Here is a 17,513-nt window from a genome sequence, read left to right as displayed (position 1 = left end):
TGTTTGTACACTAAACAAATATAATCAAAACATACATATATCAAATATAATATAAACATAAACATAATATAAAAAATACTTTATTATAATTTATTTATTAATGCACGAAAGTGTTTCTTTATTCTGTTTATTAAAACCCGCTACCTTTTTGCAATACGCCGTCGCAGTGGGAACTCTCATTACCGAGCGTTCTTACTGCGACGGCGCCGACTCTATTTTATTGCCTTTGGCGTGAATTTTTGACTTCTGAGAAGTGATAATTGTTTTTTGCGCTCTCCTATTGCTCAAAATTCGGTTTGAATATACTTTGACTATGTAGATCGAGGGAAAATGTACTTATCAGTAATGTAGTTCTAAAAATGAAATACTAGAACGCTACTTCCCTTTAGGGGAAGCAATGAGATTTCAGTTTATGTAAACCCGGAGACGATGACCCTAGTTATTTTATTTGTTGCACTATAAGTGGGTTGTGCAAATCTTCTAACAACAATTTTTTAATAATCTGTTAAAATTAAATAGCGCGAAAGGAACCCGTTAATTAAAAATCTTTAATAATAAATTTCGAAATATTTTATTATCTAAATAAAATAGCTAATATTATAATGTCCACGTTTTTTGTCTTTTTTTCGGGGCTCGAAGGACCATCAAAAGGCTTTTGATGGTTTTCATTGATATACACCTGTTTTACTTCTTTAGTAGGCTTACCACCGCGTCCGCGCAGAACGGATGCTAGTAGTATAAGAACAACTTAAAGAGAGTTTTCCGCCCGACTTGCGGCATAACGGGTATGTCTCAAATAAATCGGAACATAGATGTTTACGTAATTGAACACTTCTACATGGCACTAAAGAGCTCCACAAATTATCTTTCTATACATATGTCGATAAATGAACAGAGCTTTCTATACTTTTATCCCCCGAACTGTAGTTTTATGCGATTTCGTTGTGAAACCAAACGCACGTTATGAATGTGTGTCCACTAGTTCATAAAATACATGAAAATGCATATTGATTGAATCATACGAAGAAACTACAAAGGCGCTAATAACTAGAATAGGTTTTTTCACCATTTAGTGTTACCTAGCTAAAAGTAATATCTAGATGTACAAGACACAAATTGAGTATTGGTAAAATTGTTCAGATATATGTAGTTGATTCGTTTGATTTCCATACCCTTCAAGGGATTCCGTTGAGTTTTGTGGTCGCGCGGGGTCGTCGTTCTTCCCAAAACCTGAATCAAGTTTGAGGTCGGACTTCGGCACTTCGCAAACGTCTTGACAACGTCAGTTAATTGCGCTCTAGAGGTACGAGAGGAGGTCCAGCGCTGCACGACCGGCCCAAGGTTTTCAACTTTTTTTCCTCGCGCACAACAAAAGTGTGGTATCCCTCCGGTAATTGCGCTGTGTTAATTCAAACACGCTCGTTAGAAAACTTTGACTTTTTATTCTGTGTAAAAATAAATACACACAGCGACGGTCACATGCACGGCTGATTGGAATACAAATGTTTGAATAAAGCGATGAAAGAGCTAGCAACGACCTAAATTGACGTCCTGCGCTCTCGTCGTATAGATAAGAAACGGTACATCGTTGCTGTTGTAAGACTTATTTAAGGTCATGTGGTTGTGATATTAAAAAATTAAAAATATATACAATTACAACGAAATGTTATGATGATACAGAGGCATACAATTAAACTGTTAGTTTTATTAATTATAATATAGTATATGGAAATTTTTCCTCGATATCAATATCTTGTACGAACGACGAAACTATGCTCAAAAAATGTAACGCGAAGCTCGAGATTATGAGCGCAAAACAAACTAGACGTATAATACAAATTATTAAAATATTTATTTTGCTAAATGTACGTAAGTGCAAGTAATATAAAATTAGACATATCTTTCTTACTAACGAACATTAGAATATTGTACATAAAAAAAAAGCAGACGTCGTTATTTTCCATATTAGGTACGAATCGGGAGTCGTATACTCGTTTGAAAGCAGCACACGTTGTTAATTATATTGAGACTATAATTAGACTCTTCCGAGTTGCTAGAAATGTGACAGACACGATGGTGAACGAGATGAGAATAAAGATCTGACAGGAAATACCTGATAGAAAACGCTTATTTTTCCAATACCAACTAAAAATAAATAGTATAATTTTTTTATAATTTATAATTATTGCAGACTATTTTTATTTATTTTTTATATCAAACATGCTTCTTTGTTTAATAACTGAAGATTACATTAATTCGTATTACTGTTGAAACTTCGTTAGTTACTAAGTGGGTAAAATACATACATAAATGGCTTTTGCGGTTTCCGCGTTCTTGCAAACCGCAAGTTTTTATTAATTTAAGACTTAAGTAATATATGAGTAAGTTACTCATAAAATTTTGTTTTTTTAAGAAGTAGATGGTTTAAATATGATATGAATAATGAACGTAATTATAAAAAAATATTATACAAAATGGGTTATAATATATGACTATAGTATACATTTTACGAAGCAAAGAGGTTTTTGTCAACTTTTCCTCTATAATTAATCAGACAAATAATCTAGTCTAAGATAATAATTGTAAGAAACTTACAATGTTGTAGATTAAGGTAATAACTTAGGTTGGGTACTTAATATTATAAAAAAATATTACACCCAAAAACTATATAAATTTATTAACAAACAAAGAACTATTTAAATTGTTAGTCTTCTTCACATTTTAATTAACATATTAGTAGAGGAGTCTCCTTTGTTTTGGGGACATTATCATGTAGCACCTCATATCATGTGGTCGGTCAAGACATTGATAATTGCGCAATAATCCGGTCCCCAATTGGAATATAGTTTTATGCGACAAATTCAAGAAAAGATCGCATATTATTGTATATATTACAATAATATAATAGTGTATTTTCCTTAGTATAAATATAATTTTACTGTTTTAGTAAAAACAGTAAAATTACGATACATACGAGTAGATATGTATGTACCTATATGTATATACAATATGCTGCTCTTAAATGTCTATAAAACTCAAATTGACAATTACGAAATATTCATTTGCTGTTAAAACCAAAACCTTACCTAAACGAAAGATGAAAAAAAGGGTTATTTTAGATTTTTTATTAGGCCAAGTTGGGTTTGGTTAATTCGTTTATGACAACAATTTGATGTTTTGTAACTGTTACCGTGAATGTGTATTTTTAAGCGAAGTTTTAGTGAAAAATCATAACTAGTATAAATGCAGTTAAAAGTATATGTGTATTATGATTTATAATTTCATTGCCTAATATTAGTTAAACTGTATTTTTTAACAGATGATTTTCCCCTATATTTAAACGAAATTTGCTGTTGGCGGACGTGATTTTAACGATTGGCATTCACTACCATTTCGTCACTTTTTTTGCACGTTTCACTGGCACCTGTCAGATAAATTATATTTTTACTAGTAGAAATATATATGTAACATAAATACAAATGTATTTACATTTTAAAGAAAGTGCATAGTTACAGTTACAATCAATATACGGCATTAGAATGTATAATAATTGTGAAAATTAAAAGTATTGCGGTATTAACTTTTATTCATGACATTCAAACGATTAGAACAAAATTAAAGTGTATTCAAGATTTAGTATTTATGGTTGCCTCCTTACAAGCGCGATATTATGAGCGTGTATCTGGCCCAAACTACAATGAATATTTTGTTTTATTTTTTTTATGTGTGGTTTTTTGTAAACATAAAATTAAATAAGTATTCAATAAAGAATAAAAATAAATATTTTTAGGCAATTTATTTAAATGATTTTATACTGAATTTTACAAAAAATGTAAATTTAGAAATCTAATTTATACATATATATGAATTACTTTGATTAATTAAAATTTTGTATTCATAATTGAACTTTCGATTAACATAATTAAATAATATTTTTGTATTACAGAATTTTTCATATTATTTTATATAGTTACGATACTTTAAAATTCATAAATTACTTCGATTTTTTGAGCCACTGTATATTGGAAGTACTGAAGAATTCGTCTCAGTATATATTCAGGCAACAACGAACACTATTGGATACATAGTTTCTCTATAGCTGAGATGTTGCTTTTTTCCCCTTAAGAGCCGGCTATCCTTTTTGCAGTTCATTTCAAATGGATCTTTCTTGTATAGTCCATGATACATTCCACGATTTATATTTGTGCTCCCATGACGCATTGGATCATGATGTCCAGCTTTTAAATCTAAAATAAGTTTTATAAACCAAGTTCTCTTAGGTGTGTTTCGTATTCAAATATGTTTTTTAATACCAGTCAAATCACTCCAACCTTCAATTACATAGATAGCATCGTGACTGTGAGAAAGTAGGTTTCGAGTACCGAATTTGCCGAGAACGGTGCTTATGAATACAACACTACAGCTTCGGAATATCATTCATAATGATGAGATTAAATTGCCGGCAAAAAAGTATGAAATATTATAGTTTTTCGTGCTAACTAATAATGTTTTCAGTACCGGGTTTTCCGTGCGAATCACAACTGCCATAGAACCTTAGATAATACCGATTCATTGTTATTACGTCGATGGATACCGTGCAACTGTGAGAACATACCATTGGCGTCATTACGTCGTTTATTAGACATTTTTCCACACATTCGTTCCGAGAAAACCGCTATCCGCGTGTAGTTAAAATAATAAAATGACATACGCGATCGTTTTCTCTCAAGATGACGAAGTAGGATGTTCGCATTGACGACAAAGTTTCAACATAAAGCATTGTTCTAATTAATGCTTCTTTGCTCATTAGTGAAACGTTTTAAAAGATTTTCAATGCAATTTCTCAGCTTTGAGTCAGGTTTAGAATACGATATATTTTAAATATTATTATCACAATGAGCATCAAAACTCGTCCGATGTTTACTTTTTCTTTTTACTAATTTAATAAACTAATTTATTGATGAAAATCGTGAGCAATTTTTCTCAAATTATTTCGACAAGTCAGTGATAATCGTGTGATATTCAGCGATTTTTCTCTTTCTCTCGTTTTTTCGACATTCCCAGAGACTATTTCTTCGCTTTCCCTAAACTGGTTTTAAAGTATAGAAAATCCATATTATAACCTTCCCTTTCTCTTGTTTATCTCACGTTCCTAGTGCCACATTTGTATGAAAAACAATTCTTAGATACTCAATAAAATGAATGAATTGAACAACATGGTTGAAAAAGTATCAGAAACACAACTCTTATTACTGCTGAATTTAGCGATTATTGAAAGCAGCTGATTAGAATAATGGAACAATATTACGACGAAGAAGTTCTGAGTAAAACGATTTGTTCCTTAGATGTTTTCGAATATTATTGAATAATATTGAGTCATACTTCATATAATGCGACAATAAAAATAGTGGTTGAATACATTAAAATAAAATACAAAGCATTAAAAATTAAATAAAATTAAATTGAAGCGTATATATTATTATAATATCAGTTTTAGCGACTTTTTAAATTCGCGCTCGGACGCCATTTTGTAATCAATGTTAAAAAAGTTTTTCGCGCTATTGTTGCGCTAGTGAGTGAAATCCGACGATTGTTTCTGCGACACATTTTCTAATGACACTTTTTGCCACGTAACTTTCTACGCAGAGACGAAATCGATATGTTACGAACAAAAAGTAACACCGTTTTAATTGATAAAGGGGAATGCTATATTTTGCATGCTTCGATGTTAAATGATTAATTTATTAATAATGCAACAATTGTGCAATAATAATGAGTGAATCGCATTATTAAGTAGCATCAACCTTGAATCCATTATTAATAGAAAATGTATTATTGAGCGTATTATTTTATTTTATATGTTGAATTGAATGTGTGTCAATATGGAATTAATTTCATGACAAAAAATTTAAATATATTTTTTATTATATTTCATTAATTATACATTCTTAATATTATGATGATAGTGATTCAATATCTTAGCAAATACACTTGTTTCAAAACATCGAATTTTGTGTAGTAGTTTTTCGTCGCTTCCTAAGTAATGTTTTTATAATAAACAAATATTAATAATAATGTTTAATAATTTTAATGTGTCATGTTTGTACTAGATAGTGATTAGTATTTCTTTGAAAATAGATAGTTAATTTAAAATGCTGCTGCTGTCTTTCGGAACAAACCGTACACTCCACCCTTTGTTTGAATGTATCATGCTATTCAATGATCGTTTTAGTGCTTTATGGCTAAGTTTTACAATCGGAAGTGATTGGATTATTTAAATCAACTTGTCAATGACAATTGCTCGAGAGAAACCAGTAAAGGTCTTTTAGGCCAGATTATCCAATATCTTGCACGTTTACAGTATGTACATTTTAATCGCTCACATACGTAACATAGACAACTATTGTTTTTTGACAGTTAACAATGATACATGTGGTCTTTTTAAATCTTAATGTTATTACTCAATAAGCACATAGCAGAAATAGGCACCTAAAATTTAATTACACCTGCTCACCTGACCATAAGAATAGACATGACCTTGTAATTTAGGTATATACGTTAGACATTACTTAAAATCGTTGTCTTGGTCTAGTGAGTTAATGTGCTTCAATTTTCAGACTTGGAAGGTCAGATATTTCAGGCGCAATTCTTCACTAGCATAATTACTGTGTGAAATCGTCATTGTTTGCCCAGGCACGTGTCCTATCGCAGTGACCCTTTGAAATCGTGACTCTACAATGGGTCTTTTCCGTGCTTGTATATATTGTATATTATAATTTATAATCAATTCTGAATTATTCCATCAGACTAAAGTTTCACCGAAAGGTGAAACCAGACAGCGTTAAATTTGCATTACGTCAGATTCATTAGTCATTGTTTCCCAAAAACAAACAGTGAATCATAATTGTAAATTTGCTCTAGTTTCATTTATAATTAATTGTATGTTTTAAAAATATATTATATTTAACAATGAATAGTTAATGACACTAATTGCTTACTAATTTACATATAGTATCACTTAATGACACGAGTAACTAAATAATAGTAAACGTCTCAAACCGATATATTTTCTGTAATTTACCAACACGTTCATTTCGTTTCTGCGTTGTCTGTGCATACTATTGTTTTATAATATCGAGGTCAAATAGTTTAGAAAGTACGTACGTTATTTTTTGCTTAGAAAATTTATCTCTGTATAAAGAAGTAATTATCTAAACATTGAGTCAAATTACAATAGTGCTTAATTCTGTTGGTTTACATTTATACCTACAGGAAATTTGATAGCCATATCTAAAAAATCTGTTTGCATGATACTTGAGCGTCATAAAGGAGCAATTATGTTGTTGAACAATTTAATTTGCACTGTTGAAAGAATCTAAAAGCTTTTATAAGATAATCTTAAGAATATGGTAATAACTTTGAATCACGATAAAAGTGATTGTATAGCTTTAATTCGTTAATTAAGTCGTCGAGCTAAAATAAAAAATTAGAATATATAATGATTATTAAATTATATTGATGCAAGTATATATTAATTATTGTACTAGAATCGTAGTATAAGGTACATAAATGCAGTCATGTGTTGATTATTCTTGTATTTAGAAATCTTTTTAACTGATATTTATGTATGCATATTATAGTTTCATATAAAAAGCTCGTTCAGGAGCGCTATTCATATTATCTACTGATTTTTTTGATCCGGAGACGGTTTTTTTCATCGCGTCTTTTGCGATTCAGATTGTGTAAAAACATATAGTATTGAGCGTCGACTGTATTTAATAAAAATCAATGACATCCCATGTCCTTTATTTAATTTTTTTATCGGTTGTTATTTTGTAAAATTAAGATTTTTTGGCGTACTTTTTTTCATTAATTAGTGGTAAATCTTTGGTTATTGTCCTGGAAAATGTCCACCTTGATTAAATAACCGCCCGGACCTTTCAAACCATCGGATATTCAGATTTAAATTATAATTTCAGATTATATTATAATAAAAGTAATTGATTGTGAATTTTTTGTTCATCACGTTTTAAAGCGTGCCTTTTGGCCACAAACAACTTCATGTTATTCAAAATCCAAACCGTCACGTTTTATTCTTAATTAGATTCCAAGAAGACGAGACACAATTTAACCGGAAGTGCGAAAGTGAAACTATCCTACAAAAACTCGCTTCCGTCGCGTACGGAGTACGTGCTGAAAAAATAAATCTTGCATCACACACTACCAAATGTGTAGAAACGTTACGCAATTGCGAAAAAACTGTCTCTTGACCTTGAATTGAAGGGAAATTAGTTACCTTATTCACGTGCGTTATGTGTTTTATCAGCTGACCTGTCGAGTTTTTGGCGTGACTCAAACCCGTTTGTGTATATGTATACATACTTGTCGCGCGTTTGCGAAACTTCCGAAACGTGCAATTTTGACGTGCTCGTTCAATCGTCCCGCGTCGGTTGTGTAGAGCGGTCGCGCCATCGGGCACCGGTAGCAAATAATTTTAAAAATAAGATTGTTTATCTTTTGTTTTTAATTTCCCCTCGATTCGCACTAGTCGCAAATCATCGTGCTTATACCGAATAAATAAAAAACCCAAAAGTTTGACAGATCATATGCCTAAATACACCGCTAGGTAGCGTTAGTGTCGCTCTTCCGGGTACTTTTAGGTTCGTCGTATTTTGGCCAAATTTTAAAAAATATTACAAGATTAACAGAGCCTTTGCGAAGACCTTGACGGCGTTAGTGTCGTTCTTCCTGATAGTTTTGGTCGTAGTTCATTAAGTATCGAGCAGGTGAATATATGGTTTTTTTTTAATTTTTTAAGCTTTGTTTATAAATAGCCCATCGAGGAAAAAAATGTATTTTTCGTCATGAAATTAGTGCTACGTGTTCTGTGTTTTTTTATAATTTAAACAAATTATATGAATATATAATAATCAATTAAATAAAAGGGGGGAAAGAGAATTATGAACTTTTATTGCTTACAATAGATGTTTTTATAACCTTTATAGTGTATATTTATATCGTGTGGATTTATAAAGAACCTGAAATGAATACACACAAAGCTTTGAGGAAAACACTAATTATTAAAACTTGTTTTTTTAAGCGATATTTTTTGTGTGGAGTTGAGTGGAAAAACACACTTTTTTATATCGCTTGTCAAAAATCGATCTCGTGCAAATAAATAAAAATATAATATACATACGTATGTACAATATATATTTCGTTCTGAGAATCTACCGCTTTTGCGCTTTAGTATTTTATTTATTTATTAAGCAATCGTCTTTATTACCAGCGAGAAAACACGCAATATTCGTTCATCAAATCTGATAAATTGCCAGCTTAAAATTCAACGCCTTCTAATATGTTTACATGATACTTGTTTAAGTAAGAGTGTTTTTATTCAACCTTTATTTAAATATAGTATTATTTATACTATACATGTGTTCAGGAATCATTAAAAAAATGCTTACAATTTTTTTGCTCTATTATTTCATTTTTGTTGCTCTTGGTGGTATTATAGTGCGGATTCAATCGATAAAATTACAGCAGTTTAAGATAAGCTTGTCGAATCATGTGGTAAAGTTGAATGTGTATGCAACTGGTTGAGCCAGTTATAGACTTAATCTGATCAGATCTTATATACTTCTTTGCATCCCTCGTAGTTACCAATTACGTCAAGATTGGCGTATATTCTCATTTTAACGCGTCTTAAGAACTATGGTATCATTAATGAGCACATTTTACTGTTCAAGGTATTCGGAACATTATTCTTCAATAGTTCTTCTGCGCAATGCTTAGCTCAAGGGGCACATAGTGGCATTGATTTTAAATTCTACCAGTTTTAAATATATTATAAATATAATACAATCCGTTGTTCCTATCAGCCAAACTCCTTCGCTTATTTGACCCTGGCGATCGATATATACTAGTAGATAGGGACAGATTGTTACTTTCTATCTACCAATATCGAAGCACACTATGTCCTATCATTTATACAATCCTGGCGATTTTATTTATGAGAGTTTTGTGCAAAATATACGTTGGTAGGCCTTGGTAGGCAAGCAATAGCGAGCACCAGCACCAAGTCTATATAATTATCTGCAGTTACGATTGACCACCCGTGAATAGCGAACAGTGCTGCAAATATCAAGGCCACGGGTGCAAACCTTCAATCCTGCGAATCCCCACACCGTGTCGAAATCGCGTGCCGTTGCAGCAAGCGCCTGTGCGGAATGCCAGTCGTTTTCTATTGAAAATTCGCTTTCTATTTTGCACACCGCTAAAGTCAAAAAGCCAAGAAAGACTACTCACGAAACCTTTATTATCTATCCACCGGCGGCTGTGTTGCAACAGCTTGTGACCGCTGCTCTAAGATCGCTGAATTGGATAATGACCCCACGGTCCCCGGGATAGAGACTGATGGAAGCCGTCTAAGATTAAACACTTCAATGGCGCATGTGTTAGCATTGTTTACTGTTACATCACATCCCGAAGCGCACATTGCCACAGGAGTTCAATTTGGTAGAATTGGATCACGTGATACATACGGTAACCGGCGTGGGAAAAGGTTAATATTAAGGTTCTAGCTCACGATGAATCTTTATCACACTTTTTCCTTTCGCCAATCTGAGACTCGATTGTATTAAACCATCACATAGATTATCTTTTTATCGCTTTGTATTCTCCCTAAACAGATCTTGTTTAGTCACGTTTTTATCAATCTCTTATTGATCTGGAGTTTCTTTATTCATACCACCAGTCCATGAATCAATTATAAATGTATCAATCTTTTGATTCTGCATTTTATCATTGCCTATATGTGTGTATTGCCATTGAATCAATAGCATTTCTGTATACTTATTCATCAAACACAAAAAAGAGGCATGTTTAATAACAAATAGAGAATGACGACGTTATGATAATAATAAACTATCCTTTGACGCGACTCAAGTGTTATCATAAATTTATCTGAATAAACAAAACAATATTCGTCATGTCTTATTCATTGCCGACTTTTGAGTGCTTGATGTAAATTTAATAAGCTACCTACAGTTTTTAGATAATGTCACTAATTTAAAAAAATACTTTAATTATTTTCATGACTTCTGCAAATAAACATCAATCATATTCTAATTAAATAATTATTTGAAATATCATTATATCAACGATTTTAGAAATAGTTAAATCCTAGTGATTAAATTTGGGGGTCCTCCTTTCCCCCATAGATTCTGAGCTTTTTATTCTCGAAGATGTGTGTGGCGTCGAAATAGACACTCTCTTCGAGTGTTTGATACGAATTTATTGAGACCCTCGAGAGTATACTAATTTAAATGTATGTTTGCATGATCCTAATTCCGCTGCATCTGTTTTGTTTTTAATGATTTTAACTGCGTACTTTTATGAAAACAATATTCATGCGTAGGAAAATAGAGAATTGATTGTCTCGTTGTTGTTCCCCGAACTGCCCACTAATGAAAGCGTGATTAATTATCTAAATTGTAATTAATACTATCTATTTTTTACAATGCAGCGTTTTTAATGATTAACTGCGTATTCGTTTTTATTTATTTTTTATTGCGTACTCTTATCTCGTATCTTCCACCGTCCACGAGGACTCGGTCCATTCATTCTTCTCCTGCTCTTCGGACATGTGTGACGTGCTCGTTCACATATATATAGACACGCGAGCTTAACAATTGGATTTGCTATTAGCTGATCTGGCGACCGGAGACTCAATAGAGGCTATATCCGTTCTGAGTGCATTGTCAGCTCATCGTCGACAACAATCGTTCGTATTAAATTCATATTTGACGCTTCTAATAATATAGATACCGTAGGATAGATAGAATCTTTTTATGACGTGCATACCATCAAAACAAAAACTATTTTTGGACTTTGAAGGATTTAGAGACACTTAAAATTACTAATCCGTTACTACATGAATATTCTCTATATCCATATTATTATTTCTTGATACATACTTACAAGCAAAAAGTTGTAAGGGTGAAAACAAATTTATTCTACTGTATATATGCGATTATTTCAAGAATGAGAATTATTTTCCTTCAATTTATTGACATATTTTATATGTTATTCATTTAGTGTTGATGTAGTAAACACCTAGATCCGCACGGAACGCTATGATGTTAGTCGCTAGTAAAATAATAAATATTATATTAATGGTTTTAAAGTTTGTTAAATTTATTTATCAATTATTTTTGTTATATACACATTGTTCGTACCTGTTTAAGCTCTCCTTTGATTTTTAAACGAATTCTTTTGTTATGTTAATTGACAAAAATGTAGTTTTTGATATTTAGACATGGATATATAAAGTATTTTAACAATTTAATAAATTGAAAAAAACATTTTTTATTACAAATGGATAATAATATTTTAATGAAAGGCGTGCATAACATAACCTAAAATATTTTTTTAGTATAAAATTATTAATTGAAATAGATTTGCGCCTAATATTTTTTTCATATATTTATGAAACAAACTTTTCTCCTTTCTGAAGGCAGATTACTTCGAAACACATTTAACATGTCAAGTAAGAACATGTTAACTATTATATGTAGCTAAGAGAATCTTGATGTTTATTACATATACATATGTATGTATATGGCTCACTTAATCAAGCGTAGTTAATATATTCTGCACTTGCTTGTCCTTTCCGTGGAATGTAAATTTTTAAAAAGCTCATTATCAAAAAATGCCAGTTAACATGTTCATTGAGTTCTTCGCGTGTTGCTTCGATATGTTGATCAAATTTGGTCAACAACGTAACTTTCAAATTGCGCCTGATGTTTATATTGCTATTATACAATCTCATTTATTATTGGATAATTGACTATCATGTGATTTATACTTGTGTACTGGTTAGTTTAAAACTGATTAAGTAAGCGTTTCTTGGAATAAATAAAATTTGTTAGAGAACGTTAGAGAAATATTTTTTGCTAGAGAATCGCTTATTTCTGTGATGTATTGAGTTGCTTAGATATAAAATGTTAACGTCTTACTATCTTGAACCGTTGTTGTTTTACAATTTTTTTCGTCACAACATAAAATATTTTAATGTTGCAATTTATACCAAAGTACAAAGATAAACAATGGTTGAATGAAAAAGCTAATGAACTTAATCTGCATGTCCGTTGTTTTGCTTCCTATTTTTTCTCTTATCTGCAGTATTGTTATCAATATCCTGGCTGCAAATTGTTGCGATTGTAAACTGTGGTTCAAAATCCATCTCATAGATAAAAATACATTAATGTAAATTTAATGTTTTTTTACAGCTAACCAAGTTAATCCAGTTTTAAAGTCTGGCAATATAATGTTCAAAGCAAAATTTTAATACAAACAACAATATGCGTTATCTGTGGAAAATAAAAATAACAATAGATGTGTGTTAAACTTATTTTTAATTTTTAGTTTAATATAATATGCATTTAAGATAATATATTTTCTCACGCTAGTAACGGGTACCTACATATATATGTGTTGGATTATTTTTTTATTTTATTTACATACGTTACTGCATCCTATTTACGTGAGAAATTTTAAAAATACAATACCCGTATGTGTGCGTAAATGTTATATTATTATTCACACGAAATACATTTATTGTTCTAAAAAATATATATTACTATTCATGGCAACATTATTTTTTATAATGCCTCAATTCTTAATAAATTTTTCAGCTTAAACATATTTTTATACGCATATTTAAATACGTGATTAGCCTATTTAATTTATTTTTAAGACAATGATAACAATAAACAGTTTGGTGAATTAAAAAAAATGCGTCTCAGACCAGATATCAATGTCGTCATCGTAGACACATTTTTGGCCATAACATTTTTTATTCGTATTATTATTCAAATAGAGTACACATGAATAAATAAATACACACTCGCGCGAACTGTCATTGATCGATGTCTAATAAATTAACCTGCGTTTTTTATAATCAATTACAAGCTTTGCAAACATATTTGGTTAAATAAGCCATTGCCTTTTCCCTAGCAAATAACATGTTTGCTTTATGTCTAATTTATATTCTACTTATTTAAATCCATATTACCTTAATTTCAATGTAATTTGTAAATAATAACTTAAATATATATGTATGTGTATGTTATGTATGTGAATAAAAAAAGAAAAATTAACAATAATATTAAAAAGTGACTTGTCAATGCATAGCACATTAGATACTATAACTTAAATTAGAAATAACCAATAAAATGGTAGTTAAATATTTCTTTCTTCAAAATACGGATTTTATGTATAAATACGATACATAAAATATATCTATTTATATAATATACATATATGTATGTTTTACATTATAAATCTGAAATTATTGTTATTTTTTGGAGTAATTAAGAAAAGTAGCTGTTGTAAAATGGCAGTGTTTCTCACTGAGTGTACCATTATCGAGCAACGCTCTGTTTTACAATTTTTCTAGGCAAAATATATGGCAGCAAAGAGATGTGTATTGTTTACAACCCTAAGCTATCTATATTTGTGTGAAAGAATTTTCTAAATTACTTCTTTATTTGCTCGGCCCATAACTCTTTGAGTAGTGAATTAATTTATAAATATTGTTAATTTTTGTTAGTATACACATGAGAGTGAGTATATTATATGTATTTTTCCATAATTTTTTCTGTTGTTATTTATCATTATTTTATACTGCAATCAAAGTAAATTATACAAAAAAAATCAGTGATTCTCAATGTTATATTAATTTGATTTATTTTAGTACTTTTTTGTATAGATATGTTTTAATAATTTATTTTAACCTTTGACTTTTGTGGAACTTTTTTATATCAATTCAAAAGGCTCAACTATTTTTTATACAATTAATATAAAATATTTTTTGTAATGTTTGTTTCGTACTCTTTAATTTATTGGTATTGTTTTATACATAAATCATTTAGGTTAAAACAAATTTAAAAAAATATTATATACGTAAAATGTTTTTTATTTATTATTTTTTCAGTTATATTAAATTATTTTGTACATTAAAACAGTAAATGGTCGACTACCGTACATGTACGGCGATACCGCTCAAAGGGTTAAACAGCAACTTTTGGAGCAGTGATTTTCTCCACATGTATACATATAAAATAATATTACGTTGTTAAAATGTGGAAAGGCTTACGTTGAAAAACGTGTATTTTCTGTTATCAATATGATGGCCTGCTTCAAATTAACAAGTATTAAAAGCTTTACCGTTATAATAATTCGGAAATTCACATCCGTCGTTTAGCTGTCAATTTTCCATAGCAACTCTCTATTCATCCGCGTTTCCAGCAGCTGAGCTATGTGTTCATACACACATTATAATATCTAGTTATTATATAAGTATTTTTATTAACGAGCCACTTTCGCGTTGGATTCTTTCTCGATGATTTCGCACAGTTATCGCACAGCTATTTTACCCAAAAAGGGGGAGGGGATCGAATGTTTTCAGTGTTGCCGTGTGGCATAAAAATAATAACATTGGTTTATTTATTTGCTATGAGCAATTAGATGTAAAAAAGCATTTAGAATCCCACGGTCATCGCATTATCGAGCAGAGCGGTGTCAGGCCGTGCTTTGGACGGGTTATCTAAGCCGAGTGGAATGCATCATCCGGCCCCTCGGTCGTATGCAATTTTGCCCCTTGCGCAATTCTGCGATAAGGTGGACAATTGCACGAGATGCGATCGGACAAACGACTTTGTTGGTGTTGCGAGTAACTGATGTTCGCATGGAGATAAACGAGATTTTTTTTACAACACGCGCATATATTGTTTCAATAGGTAATATATAAAATAAAATAATAAATATTTACCGAACGCCCGTTCGAAGGCAATGCGCACAAAATGAGCGATTACGACTTGGTATTTGTTGTGACGGCGCGGCGTTAAAAATAAACAGGGCGCGCATTTTAAATTATTATTTTTGGATGTGCGATGATCACATAATCGATTCGATTAGATTGAAAAGTTGTTATGCAAAGTTGTTTGGAAATAAAATTTGTTTTATTTCCAAACTGTTTTAATGTACATCGATGCTTTTAAAACGCCAGTATAAAACTTCATTTACGAAATCGAGCCCTCAAAGATAAGATTAAGTTCGTCCGATACGGCAAGACACAATAAACAAATACTTATTATAACATGTTAAATAATAATTTCAAATTCTCTACATCCTACGTGCTAATGTACCAGCATTGTCTTCTATTGATAAGTTGATGCTTATAATTATTGCAATTATATTACTGAGTACACTCACATGTAACAAATTATGTAATGTTCTGTTAAAATAGCTCTGTGCATACAAATGATTTGCAGAAACACAGAATCGTGCAAAAAACCTTTTAGAAATGTGTACAAAGAATTGAATTGAAACTAAAAATATTCGATTAAATTAATTAATTAATCGAATCGATTAATCTTTTCTAAAAAAGATCTAGTAAATATGTTCTGTAATATTTAAAAATCATAACTCTTGATAGTTTTGATCCTAGAGAAAATGTTCTAGGTGTACAACCAAAATTGTATACAAACAAAGAAGGTTTAATTAATATATCATTTTTGTACAATAGAAATAAAAAAGTAAAAGAGTCGACAAATACATAAATATATATCAATACATTTTATTAATCATTTGATCTTTGTGACTATTGTCCCGTTTATAAGTAGAATCATCGTTGTTTATTGTTTCTAAACATTATTTTTCATTGCTTCAGGTGGAATGTCGACGTTACTCTTCTGGCAAGGGCGAGGAGGAAGGGCGTCGGGAGGTGCAGCCGGAGGAGCGACTGGCAACGGACCCGCGGGCCGGGCGTGGCTCCACGCTCCAGATTTATTATTGAAAGGACACGTAGCTTATCTCGTAAAGGTGCGTATTAGTCATAATCAATTTTATGGGCGTCAGAGGGGCGGACTGACCGTATTCGTTTCATTCAATATGACCAGCTCGCAATATTAGATTACATAAAATCACTTTTCAGTTCTTGGGGTCGACGACTGTAGAGCAACCGAAGGGCATTGAAGTGGTGAAGGAAGCTATTAGACGATTGCAGTTCACCCAGCAGCTGAGGAAGTCTGAAACCAGCTCTAAACCTAAGAAAGTTGAGATTACGATATCAGTCGACGGTGTAGCCATACAAGTAAATATAACTTTGAGATTACATAAACTCCTAATAATAATAAATTTTAATTAAAAACGTTTTTCAGGAACCTCGCACGAATAACATCCTTCATCAGTTTCCATTGCACCAGATATCATATTGCGCTGACGATAAAGGAGCTAAGAAATTCTTCTCGTTCATAGCCAAGAGTAGCGGTAGTCATACTCCGGGTATCACGAACGGTGATAGCGAAACTAAAAATCATAATGGCACAAATGGTACATCGAGCGAAACCCACGAATGTTTCGTTTTCATCTCGAACAAATTGGCAGCTGAGATAACGCTCACGATAGGGCAAGCATTTGATTTAGCTTATCGGTATGTACATCTGTAA

General features: G+C 31.3%; 1 protein-coding gene across 1 annotated transcript in view; it reads left to right on the top strand.

Annotated features, from left to right (window-relative positions):
* Positions 1–17,513, top strand: part of ced-6 (PTB domain-containing adapter protein ced-6) — a 35,527-nt gene that overhangs the window by 12,635 nt on the left and 5,379 nt on the right. The window contains exons 2-4 of the mRNA XM_088199308.1: positions 16,736–16,887; positions 17,000–17,158; positions 17,226–17,497. Of these exons, the coding sequence (XP_088055434.1) occupies positions 16,741–16,887; positions 17,000–17,158; positions 17,226–17,497 (578 nt within the window). The 5' untranslated portion in view covers positions 16,736–16,740. The remainder of the gene's footprint in view (positions 1–16,735; positions 16,888–16,999; positions 17,159–17,225; positions 17,498–17,513) is intronic.

This window comes from Plectrocnemia conspersa, unplaced genomic scaffold (genome assembly GCF_051122295.1).
Source record: "Plectrocnemia conspersa isolate PC_06_02 unplaced genomic scaffold, ASM5112229v1 ptg000012l, whole genome shotgun sequence".
NCBI classification, from domain to species: Eukaryota; Metazoa; Arthropoda; class Insecta; order Trichoptera; family Polycentropodidae; genus Plectrocnemia; species Plectrocnemia conspersa.
The sequence above is the reverse complement of the archived record's forward strand: the minus strand, read 5'-3'. Positions and strand labels throughout refer to the sequence as shown.